We start from the raw sequence: 12770 nt of genomic DNA, 5'->3' as shown, positions 1-12770 counted from the left end.
AGTACACCTCCACTTTACAGTTGCAGTAGCTTTAAATGCACTTAGATGATGGATCTCCAATACTTGCTCTCTTTTCTCTAACATTACAATGATTTTTTGGCACCTGATCCACTTCTTAAGTAATTTGCAGGAACATCACGTTAATTAAAGCTATTGAGACCAGAAAGACAATTCAAAATTGCTCAGCTTTCTCCCACTGACTCTCAGGGGGTCCCTGACAAAACTGTTCCCTCTAGCTGGCCCATGCACTGCATTGCAGCCCTCTACCAATAACTATTTGTTTTCTTAGTCAAAACACAAAGGTCTGTGGAACTTGGTGGAGACTGGATGCTGGTCTGGAAGGAAATGCAGAGCAGTAGATATTTGACACTGCTTTCTCAGTTTATTTTTAATTAGAAATTACACATGCAGCAGCTACAGTAAAAGGCAAGGAGTCAAAGGCAATCAAAACTTCAGAACTTAAGACTGTCTGTACAGCTTAACTCTGCCCCTTCCAGAAGTTGATCTCTACATGTCAAGAAGCAGGACATCTACTAGTAAAACAAGGAAGACACATGCTTCATGCCCAAGGCTTGGTGTCAGCAGAAAGGAATTATTTTCCTTGGTTTTCCAACAAATCTCTTGTTTATAATACTGCCAATATGATAGAGCAGAGGTTAAACAGGTATCCCCAATTTAGGGATTCTCCAGTTTCAGGGCTATTGTGCTTATAACCTTGCTTTTAGTAGTTAAATAGAACAAAGCAATAACACAACACAGCAGTGTCCGAGAAAGAAAGCTCAGAGACTGGTGACTGCTATAGTTTCCAGCTCGAGACTCACAGAAAGTGGATATAAGATCCACGAATTTCATGTTATTAAAGGAAAGGTAAGGAAAATGACCACTCATGAGAACAGTTAAGTGCCAGTCAAGAATGGAACATTCCGCTAATTTGCTACTTTATTAAATCAATATAGATAACTAAAAAGCACTACAGCCAAGAGCTCCTAAAAACTGTAACCTCTTATTCAATAAATAAATGAAAAACTATGCAAGATTATTTAAAATATAAAAGATACATATACGGATATTTATAGCAAGCACTGTCAGAAGGTGATCAAATAGTCAGAACAATCCTGCCTTAGAAAAATAACCCAACAACCATCTCCTCAGACTTAATAACCCAGAGCGGTTACTCTATGTGAGCAGGTATTTGTCTGTACCAGCACGGGGTGACAAAATGCAATAAAAGTTTGTAAGTGAAGGTGGAATCCAGCTGTTTGGTACTGGAGCAAATGAGTTAAGAGCCACATTAACAGTTCCATGGAACGCAAAAGTTTTTAACTTAATTCTGGCACTTTTACATGCATTTCTGTCCATAAATAATTTCTCAACCTCCTGTAACACTGGTCACTAAAACCTCCTCCAACTACTTGAAGAGATTTGCTTAATCAGAGATAGCAAATATTTATTTCCTAAGTCTAAACTCAATTATTAAACTATTTCCTAGTACCAAAGCACTTCCTACATGAAAACCGATTCTTACAACTCTCACCTAGCCCAAGAGCTGTGGTCATATTCACAAGCCTGTACATGCCGATGCTGACACATCACCACTGCGGGCACAGGCTGTCTGGATGCCGTGAGCACGTGCTGCCCTCTCCTGGCAAATCATTTCTCGAGCTGATACTACCTCTTCAAACCTGTGCTGTAAACACTACAGTGAAGACAAAAAGAGGACTTTTCCTTGATCCAATGAGAGGTGTTTTAGTGCCCTAAGCCACCTTCCCTGCGAATACCGCCTCTAAAGCTGCTGCCCAATTTCCTTCTGCACACACAGTGTATCAGGCTGCAAACCCACAGGCAGCAGCAGAGCATTACAGGCCAGGAAGGAGTTGACAGGACAGGTCCTACTGTTTTCTCCAGCAGCCGGACCAGCACGTGTCCACCAAACACCTCCATGGCTGCAGTCTGTGCATCTGATTGCTCAGAGAGAGGAGCGACCAGCCTGCTCCTGGTCCTGCTGGGCAGCTAGGCAAAAGTCATTGCTATGTCACACTGATCACACATTCAGTGTGTGCATCCTTGAGTGAACTAAAATGAAAGGGAGAAGCAGAGAGTGAAAGAAAGCAGTTCTGGCTGTTTCACAGGCAATCACGGTCAAGGCATGGCCCTGTCACCAGCTCAGCTGGAAGGGCAAATACTCCCTAGTTCTTGCCCAGAATAAGAAGAGGATGTCTCTCACAGCCCTTTGTCAGTCCCATCAGAAATCACCTCAAAGCTACAGTGCCTGTCCATGCATTCGCTGACCTGAAGATACTGGTGAGTGTTCCTGAAAAGGCAAGGATTCTGAGCTATTGGGATTCCGGCAGGGCTCATTCACAGGCAAAGTGAACAGCTCACAAAATGGAGCCACTCTAGTAATCTTATCTGATTTAGGAATAGGTCTAAGAATTACAGGTCTGCCCCAGAGGCTATTAGTTTTGTTTACAGCTATGACTGGAAGTCAGGTATAAATGAACTCATGGCTATGCCATATCCCTGAACCTGAATCAAAGGGTGTCGAGCTACTCAGCACTACACAAGTCACAGCTGGGGACAGGCTGGGACCAAAACCAAAGACCCTTAACATGAGCTCGCAACATAACCTGTAACAAACCAAAACCCTTCTGACCTTCTGCGGCAACAGAGGGACCCTGCAAGGCAGTGAGGGGGTAGCAGGCGTTTGTCTTGGCACGGCAGTGCTCTCCTCCCAGAAAAACACAGCACTTTTTCTCCTTTTTGCTGTACAATACAGATGACTTCCCAGGGGAAAAAAACTTCCAATCTCTAAGCCCTGCCAAGTCCTTCTGTACATATTAACTTGAGAGCTGCTGTCAATCTTCTTTCTTGAGCTGTGGCACAGCTTTTTTCTGCCTTTTCTTTCTTTTCCCCCCAAACTAACAGCTGTATTACCTTAAATATGATAGCAATGGGAATATCTTCTGATAGAGTGTTGTGCCTCAGATAAAATCTTCCTTGTTTCACAACCATATTTGTTCTGCTCTTCTTCTCATGAGTGGAACTGAAGTTAAAAAAAAAATATTATGTCCAACAGAATGTTTGCACTGACTCCTCAAATCTTTTACAGAAAACTTAGCAGGCTTGAACAATCTTTCAGCTAAATTAATCCCATTCTCTCCTCTTCTAAAAATTATATTAAAACAGCCAGACATCAGCCTGTAACTCCAAGATAAGAGGGTATTATCACCTGTGATGGGGACTATTTGAAATATTTGACTTAGGCAAGTAGAAGTCTGCACTCTTCAAAATCACCTTTGCATGCTTTTATCATCAATTTTGATGTAACCAACAGGTCAAACTGTGCACAAGTACTGCTGCGACAACAGTATGAGGTAACAGTACTTTGTTGTATATTAAGCCTCATCTAGGCTTACTGTGAAACAGTTAAGTATTTAAGAGACGTGTGAGAGGCCTCTGGATAAATAAAAACAGCCCTCACACTCAACAGTGACAAGCCCCATATTATACCAGATGCAGCTTAAAAAGAAACCAACCAGAAGGCAAACAAAATATAATTAAAACTTAATCAATGAGGAAAGGCCAAATTTAAACTACCTTACTATTTTCAGTACTTGGTGCAGTACAAAAATATTTGTTTCCTTCTCCACCGTCTCTGCCTTTAAAAGTTTTTATGGCAATATGGTGTAGAGAGGCAGACAAAAGGTTACATCCGATTTCCACAGCAGTAACTTCATGTTACTTGCTGCAAAATGAGACCAAACATCATCAGCTGGGAAGTGCACTTTCTTATGTTAAAAATTAAAAATTGCTTTTCCTAACCTGGGGTGAATCCTGAAGCATGTGAGCAACTCTCACAGATTTTTGTGGGAATACTGTACTAACTGATTTGGGGACTGATGTTTAGCATACAAAATGACAGTAGCAAAAGAGGGACATTGAATATCTACATCTTTTTCCTGTTAAACTACACAAGAAACCTACACAGCTATTTCAACTACAACAATGAAGTTCTAAAGCTTTGGGTTTATCTCCTTTATGTAATTGTAGGCATTTACCGTACCTGGTAACAGAAGCGCCAACTGTGCCCTTTCTATCAGCTTCCACAATGATTCTGTTTTTGGATAACTGTTCTTGAATCAGAATGACTTTCTCTACACCTTTAACAATGAAATAGCCACCTAGTCAACAGAAAAGAAAGACTTCACATATCAGTACCATTGTGCCTTACTTGCCTCCTTCAATATGCCTTTGAATATAAATTATTAAAAAGTAAACAAAAGTGCAAAACAGAAGAGTAAATTCTCCCTTAAAAGAGTAATGGAAAAACTTGATGTGGAACTTATGGTAACTACAAATACATTTCACTAATCAGGACTTTTGGTAGGCTCACACATAGTATTTGAGATCCAAGACTTTATTTGGGAAATACTCAGACAAAAAGAACATACAGACACTGTAAAGCTGTAAAAAACCCCCAGACTGTAACATAACCAGAATTATTAAAAGACATAACAGAATTGTTAGTTTGATAAATTAGGTAAAAATACTGCCTGTCAGAAGAGCATATCATAAGGATATCAAATAAGGAGAAGAAGTCTTCCATAATTATTGATTTGCTCTCTTCAGCACTCCAGAGAAAAACTTCCTATGTATTATTTTTAAAAATGTATTTTAATACCCTTGTTGTATCTAAGACAATACAAGGAATCTGCACATGAGTCATGCTAGATTCTTCTCTTAAACTGTATCTACCTATTAATGCTCCTCTAGCACATGTCACTGTACCTTGGCACTGCAAGCAAGCACAGCACAGGTGCAGTGCATGCTTCAAAGGCAGCAGATAAAAACCAAAGAAGTTGTTTGTTATAACCCTTCATCTCCCCTGTACATATCGAATAGTTCCATGTAACACTTTATTCTGGATTTACAAAAGGCAGAAAATGAAGAGTTTCCCCTCCGGAAGACACTATTATACTCCACTCTTCCCTGGTCCACTTAGATTTCATGAATGAACTCCATCTCTGTTCCCATATCACAAATCACTATACAATACTATATACAAAATTCAAAATACAATATTAAAAATTTTTGTATATTGTTTTTGTGGTTGAAAACTTCGTCTACAAATACAAACTATCCATGCTTTCAAGCGTGTCTTACAATTTTCAAATTTCTTTTAGTTACAAGCATACACTTGAAAAGTTTCCACAACAACTTCATGGTGGCAGGAAATATACCAAAGGGGTATTTTTTTGCTGAAAATTATTTAAAACTAAAAACAGAGATGGCAAAAAAATGCAAAAACACGAGTGAAATTTTACCTGGATCTAAAGGACATTCATTAAGCTTGGCAAATTCTGCTGGAGTTTTCCCAGTAAGAACACAATTGGAGCTACGCAGCATTATAGGCATTCTGCAAGGAAAACAGTTACAGATTTACTCTAGATTCAGATAGAAAAACATGAAGAGTCAAATTCAGAACAAAAACCATGCTGAACAAACTGGAAAAAACACGTTTAAGGTAATTAGAAGACACACATGCTACAACCAACAGGTTTTTCCTTTAAATCCACCTTATTTCATTGAATATTTAATTTAAAAGAGACCTGAAACTTGACACCTACAAGCAGAAACCGCAGACTTTCTACTTAAATGTTATGCAGATACCACACGCATTGTGACAAGCAGAGTCACCAAGGCCAATGATAACTGGTGCAAAAACTCCTGGTCTCCGAAAACAGGCTGCAGTGAAGCAAATCCAGCTTTAATTAGATAAAGCCAGTTCATATCTCATTTCCCATACAGGATTGACACCTTCTGGCTGCAGACAGATAGTGCCCCTAGTACATAACCTAAGCATAAAGTTTCCCCAGTAGTATCTCTGATTTCTCTGGTGTCTTAGCACAGAAGTTTGCAGCAAGCATTTTGTGATGCAACATGTGGTGGAAAAATATTCCAAGAAATTAAAAACTAATTCATAGCTCTTGCATGTATGCCCTTAAAACCATTCTGATGACATAACTGTAGTTTTTAACTAAACCAATTTTAAATGAGAGCTTAACCTTGTACAGTAGAACTAATGCTTGCTTTACTGATTTTACCACCCACCTTTCACAAATGTATCTCTACATATTAAGCATAGAAGACTGAGTAATTTGGCTAAAAAGCATTAGTCTTTCACGTATTTCCCTCTTTGGTTTTATATCAATAGAATCCTAGACAACATCTTTGGAAGGAGACAGATTATCAGAAGCTTTTGCAAAACAAAATCTGGGAACCTAAAAATCACATCCTGTCCAGCTGTTTATCAAGATTTGCCTGTTCACTGTTCCTTTTAACAAGGAAGCAAGGTTAGCCTACATTTATTTTGCAGTAAAAACTCTTCCCAGCATGGCAGCAAAGGAGAACTAATACCAGAAGCTCACCATATGGTATCTTACCTGCCAATGGGTAACGCATTGCGTATGATCCTCTGGCTACCTCGTGTATATTCAATATCCACGGTAATGGGGGCAGAATAGGTCATGTCTCTCAGGCGGCACTAAAAGGAGAACAGTCATACTGTTATATGTTGACTCACAAGCTGAGGATTCTCTCTTAAAACATCTCGAGTTTGTCGTGTGTCTTTAAAGTCCTCACAAAGAAATCAAGCAAAGCAAAGCTTGACCAAGATCACAAACCTGAACTATGTTTGATAGACTCTCCTGTTTAAAACAAAACCCAAGAAAACCCAAATACAATTAGTTATGATGTTTCAAAAGCAGCCAGTGCATCTCTGTCTTTAGAAGACAGCACTGCAGAGCATAACTTCTAAACTGCTTAATTAAACAAAAAGGTCTAATCAGCACAAAGATCATACTGTGTCTCAGCAGTGCTCAGCTCAGGGACATTTCTATACGAAGACTCAACAGCTGAAGAGTTGTGCTGTCATATGAAGTTTGACAGAATGGAAGAGTAAGAGTGACACCATGTGACCTTACTAATAGAATGAGCAGATGTCACTATATAGTATCATTTCTAAAGATGACTTACAGAAGGCTCAGTACAGAATCACTTCCTGTAAAGATTCACAGAATCTGTTCGCAAATTCCTCAGAGAGCAACAGAAGTAGGATACACATATCTGGGACATTATATAGCTCAAGGCTCAGTCATTTCTAATCTGATCTTTCTGGTCTGCTCTCCCCAGCCTCACTCTAACACTCTGATGTCAGCCCTTAAGGTATTGTATATCCTCACGCAAGACAAGCCTTATTGCATTTGCTGAACACAACAGAGCCCTCACAGCAGGTCACTCGTGACTTCACTGAGCACTCTATACCTTTCAGCTCCAGGATTATAGGTTTATCAGTGTTCAGACTTGCACATTTATGGTTCTGTAGTCCTTCAGTGTGCTGATTACGCAGTTATAAAAGGAAACTAAGATTGTGCTGTGCATTGAAGATGTATCTGTATGGAAAAATACGCCTCAAGAATCATCACAAACCACACGTTCCTTCTCTCCACATTAAAAAGTAAACCACTTCTCTAGTAATAAAATACTGATGTGCACCACCAGTTTTCAAACTGTGACTTGTAGGAAACTAGGTCCCACTGTGCTTGCAGCAACTTCATAAAATTTAAAAGTAACTGAGAATATTCCCATTTTCTAATTACTCTAAATTCATCTGTATGAACAGTTCATGAAACTCCCATAAGGACTGCAAGAGAGGGAGAGTCAGCCAGCCTTATTAGTACTACTTAGGGAAAAAAAAAGGCCTTGGGATTCTGTGTGCGCTTTTTTAACACAAGACACAGATATAAAATATGCTATGAACTAAAGTTTAACATTCCTGCACTAGCATTTTTGTATCACCTTCCTTCTTACTACAGACACCTCGAGGTAAAAGCTAGGCCTGATTTGATATAGACTCAGACCCTGATCATTTTAGGTGTCTTTGGGAAGGAATTTTAAAAGCCTTCAAAAGAGAAATGTAAAGGCACACTCATAATGTATCCAATCCTTTTTTTTTTTTTTTAAATTGTACCTCTGACCTGACCTAAGCAGCATCCTATTTAAGAAACTAACTATGGCCTTCATGTGTGTATAGCACTCTAAAAATAAAGAAAAACGATGCCCTGGCATTAGGTATCAATGAGGATGTATCTGAGATGCAAGAGTAAGTTATTCTAAACTCAAGGTCAATATGATCTATGAAGCATTTATTTTGTCCTCTTCTGCATGTACAGTAACTTTAGTTCTAAAGTAATCAAGCATTTTAATACCTGGGTTATTGGATATGAGTTGTTGGCCACAAATAATTTTTTGCATTCAATTTCATTCATGTAGATCTCTCCCACTGCATTTTGTGCACATTCATATCTACTGACTTAACATTAGCTACGCATTTTTGAGATGCATGAACTGTCATGTGTTACATCTGATTGCACTGTTGATGGCTGACTGGTCCTAAAAGCTTTCTATTGAACCAAACAAGATGCTCAGTTCCAATTCTGAGGCCAAAATGAGGTTGTCACTACCTCTGCTGCAGTGGTTAAAAATCTCAAAGCACAGCAGCAGGAGAGAATTACTGTGTTCCTGAGCAATCTCCCAAGAGAACTGAAAGGCCCTAGATACCTGAAAGCAATCCTAAAAGGTCCAAAGCTTATGTTAGTTTATGGCTTTCTTGCACATACAGAAGCTACCGTATATCCTGTTGGTCAAAACCAACAGACTTTCTGATTTCAGTCAGAGCAGCATTTGTTCTCCAACACGCATCTTTATTCCAGAAGTACACAGCCCATTTGCTAACCTACATGCTTACAGCAGTGCAGAGAAATTAAATATACTCCCCATAAGGCTAATCTTCTTCTGCAGCTTCTTATAATTTTATAAACTTCCGTTTCTGCTCAAAGTTTCCACATTTGCTTTCTGACCTAGACTTAAAATACATGACCAAAAGATCAGATATATGTTCCCAAAGAAGACCAGAAGGGAGACTGAAGTGACTTACAGTGTAGACAGTAGTAAGGCTAATATTAAAAAGAAGTTAATAAAAATATCAAAGAACACTACATTGTAGTGTGAGGACTTAAGCTTGCCATAAGGAGTGCCACAAGATTAAGCAAGCAAAGTACTTTTCACTGCTTTCATGGAAACCCACTCTAATTCAGTTACTATGAATTACAGGACACAGCTGTTTTCACATACCAGAAAAAATTACAATTAAAAAAATAAAAGTAAAAAACTTTATTACATGATGTTTAAACTGCTGAGACTTCTTTCTACAGTGACAGGCATTGTATCACCTAACACAGCATGCCTGTACTCAAAATAAAATGATATGCAGCTACTATCCAGGACATTCCCAAGATCAAACAAACGAGACAGACACAAACATTAATACCTCATGAGGTGATACAGGTCGTGTCACATTGAAGCTTTCTTCCACATCTGGAGTACCCACATAGATATTGAGGTACCTGTAATACAAACAGTTTCAAAATTAGCCAAATGTTTTTCAGGCAACCTGAAGGGAGCAAAATTTTACATATACTGAAAAATGAAGTTACTTTGATGAACACAGGCTGATTAATAATGATAAACGATTCTTCCCAAAGTAACTCATGGTATTTGAGTTGTTGTCTAGTTAGTTAAAATTTAACCTGCACATGCAATAAACCCCAAATTACCTTTGCAAATAGATAAACTCCAATCTGTCATCTGAGACTACTGAACTACAGAATAATGGTGACATAAGGTATTGTTAACAGCTGTTTATTAAGTCTGCTTCACATGATTCTTCTTTAAGTCTCTTATCTTTCATTGCATCAAATAAGAGATAATCCATGGAATATGGTCTCCGATTTATACCTACACAAGTGCCTACAAACATTTTATAGCCAACAACAAACCCAGGAGATAGTATGCATGCTGCTACTGATACGGAAATCATTTCATTCTTACTTCAGGTACCACATTGGGTCAGCGTCACTTGTGACTTTTTCATTGGCCTTCATGATTTTCTTTATCTGGAGGGGAAAAAAATAAAACAGAGCCGTGTGCCTTTTCTGAATACTGCAAGCTCCTCTCTTCCCACCAGGTAAGCACATACCTCCACGTTGATGAAATAGTTGAATGAGTCTATGTGCTGTTTCACCAGACCTTTCACCTGAAAAATATGTGTATGCAGCAAATAAAATTAGCTTCAGTAGCATTAATCATACAAGGCAGAAAATAAGATATAAGCATTTATAGGTACTTTTGGATCTGTGCTAAATTCTTTCAGTTGACAAACTTCGGGAAGTGCCTGGACAATCAATCTGGTTCTAAACAGTATATTTCCAAGTTTACACCAGAGCTGTCACTGTTCTTTGAGTCAGAAAAGTAAGGTGGTAACTCTACAAAGTAAACACCCAATATAAAACCAAACAAGAACCATTGCAAGTCAAAATATTTTATTGGTTTTAACATTATTTTGAAATTATTTTGATCATTTATAGTAAAACTAACCATGTGTGCTGCTTGAGAAAAAAGGTGTCTGCACCCTAACAAGAGCAGGTGGCAAAAAGAATATGAGAGAGTGCCAATGAGACAGGAAAGATGGAACAGAATGGGGGGGTGAAAGATGTAAGTCACCAGCAAGGATACAGTCACAGGAGGAAAGGACACTTGTAAGAAATCTGAGTTTAAACTTTACGCAGCAGGAGAGAGACCATGCCCAGGGCAATATCACACAGAATAAACAGTACCCCCTCCCTCAGCTAATGAGCTGATACAATACATTTCAAGGATTTGAGTTTAAGGTGCTTAGAGCAATCAAAAGAAGGGGGGTTATATGAAGTAAAATGATCTGGGGTTAAAATAAAAAAAAAAAAAGAAATATTTTAGTTTGAAGGAATACTAGTAGAAACATTCATTTTGTTAATAAACTGGTGTTCATGGAAATAAAAGGTGCAACTATCCCAACTACAGTGCAAAAATCCAGCCTTGGTAAGGAGAGAGTGCTAGCTGATACTGACATACATGCTTACATGCTCTGAGGGTTTCAAGCTTTGAAACACCTCATGACAACTAACACATTACAAGACTTAAAACTTTATACTGAAAAAAGCCAAATTTTCGTAGTTCACACAATAGGCAGTGGTTCATTCTGAAATAATTAGAAAGGAATAGGAACCTTAGAAGGACACATCCATCTGCACAGTGAAGCCTCCATGGGTTAAAACAAAGGAGGAGTGACTCCAGAGCAAAATTCATTATGTAAGAGTTTCCCTGATTTACAAAAACATTGCACATCATCTGATATAGGCAACAAAGTATTGCAAAATTATTAGTGTATAAAAATCAGGTAGTTCTTTCCAATTTTTATGAGGTGATATCAACGGTAAAATTGAAAAAAAACTCCATTACAGAAGCTGCAATGCACAACATCAGCTTTGTGTAAGTGTATCACTGCTGGCACGAATATACCAACATGCAACAGAAACGCCAGATCACCAGCAGCAGCTCTAGAGAAAAGGGCTCACTGGCTGGAAACAATGTGAGATGGATACACTTGGCACAAAGCACACAGCAAACTGCACCTCTCAATCAGCAGCCCTCCCCACTTCAGTCTCAGGAATTCACACAATATCACTGGCTCAAGCTCATGATGGAATTTCATGTGCTTGCCAGGAGAGACACAGAGATTTTTTTAATTCATTAGGGTCCTGAATCCAAGTGAAAACATCCACAATCCGCAACTGACTTTGGAACTTTGTTCTCCTGCCAGGATCAAACACTCAAGGGGCACAACAAAAACAGAAGCACAGGATTCGAAACTGGGAAGAAAAGGAATTACAAAGTGAGGTTGAAAAGAGCCTTGCTGAAGTGGGCAACATTTCCAAAGACTGATGATGGGTCTAAAGGAGGCTGCCACTCCCTGAAGGTTCTCTTTGCCCATCACAGACTTTACCTGCCATATTTATGGCACAATTCTCATTGCTGCCTTTCTCCTTCTTCTCTTCCAACTGTCTATTAGTGCTGTTACTACATTCAATGGCATTTTATACAGAACTGGGCCCTCAACTAGTATCAGATTAGAGGAGCAGCACTGAAGTTGACACAACTAACTTTTGAGTTCAGTCAGGCTCTGACTTCATGAGGAAAGATATGTGTGTGTTCAAGCCTTTGCAGAATCCACATCTGTAGCTATACACTGCCTACAACAAACACAGTCATGAACCTGGCACCACAGTCTTATATGTAAAGACCACAAATAGTGTCTCTGAGTGCCAGTAAAAGAGTAAAATAATCTGGAACCATTACACATATACACTGTTCATTGAGAATATAAAAATGCAAAGCTCTAATAGAATGCCTCCACACAAAATAATCAGTAAATTAACAAGGAAACTGATCTATGGAATTGAGTTTATCCATAACTCCAGGGAACTAAAAAAAAAATTTAAAAAATGTGTAATCCACATAAAAGGTGAGGACAGGTATTCTGGGAATAGCAAAAAATAGCAAAAATAGCAAAAGCTAGAAGAGGGAAACATAAAGTTAGAATGGAGGTGAAGCACTTATGCCACGAAACGAATGTGTGTCACTAACCTTCAGAAATGCTGGAAGAAGTCTCCATTTTTCCTGAAAACAAAAAACAGTTTGAAATATCTTTCCAAACAGCAAACAAACACTTCAGATCCTTGAGCTTTTTTGAATTGTTTGTTTTATTATTATTGTTGGGTTTTAGTCAGTAACATTATTTCAAATCATATCTATTTAGGAAAAAAAATTAAGACTGT

The 12770-nt window shown here is 38.6% G+C and overlaps 1 protein-coding gene across 1 annotated transcript in view; it reads right to left on the bottom strand.

The window, feature by feature from the left end:
• Positions 1–12770, bottom strand: part of POLR3B (RNA polymerase III subunit B) — a 73455-nt gene that overhangs the window by 59018 nt on the left and 1667 nt on the right. The window contains exons 2-9 of the mRNA XM_027886646.1: positions 12580–12612; positions 10097–10153; positions 9949–10013; positions 9389–9464; positions 6444–6544; positions 5325–5416; positions 4064–4181; positions 2935–3043 (exon numbers count right to left, since the gene is read on the bottom strand). Coding sequence (XP_027742447.1) covers positions 2935–3043; positions 4064–4181; positions 5325–5416; positions 6444–6544; positions 9389–9464; positions 9949–10013; positions 10097–10153; positions 12580–12612 — 651 coding nt within the window. The remainder of the gene's footprint in view (positions 1–2934; positions 3044–4063; positions 4182–5324; positions 5417–6443; positions 6545–9388; positions 9465–9948; positions 10014–10096; positions 10154–12579; positions 12613–12770) is intronic.

Source organism: Empidonax traillii, unplaced genomic scaffold, assembly GCF_003031625.1.
Source record: "Empidonax traillii isolate 1590-97213 ecotype Southwest subspecies unplaced genomic scaffold, ASM303162v1 scaffold191:size1449129, whole genome shotgun sequence".
NCBI lineage: Eukaryota > Metazoa > Chordata > Aves > Passeriformes > Tyrannidae > Empidonax > Empidonax traillii.
The sequence above is the reverse complement of the archived record's forward strand: the minus strand, read 5'-3'. Positions and strand labels throughout refer to the sequence as shown.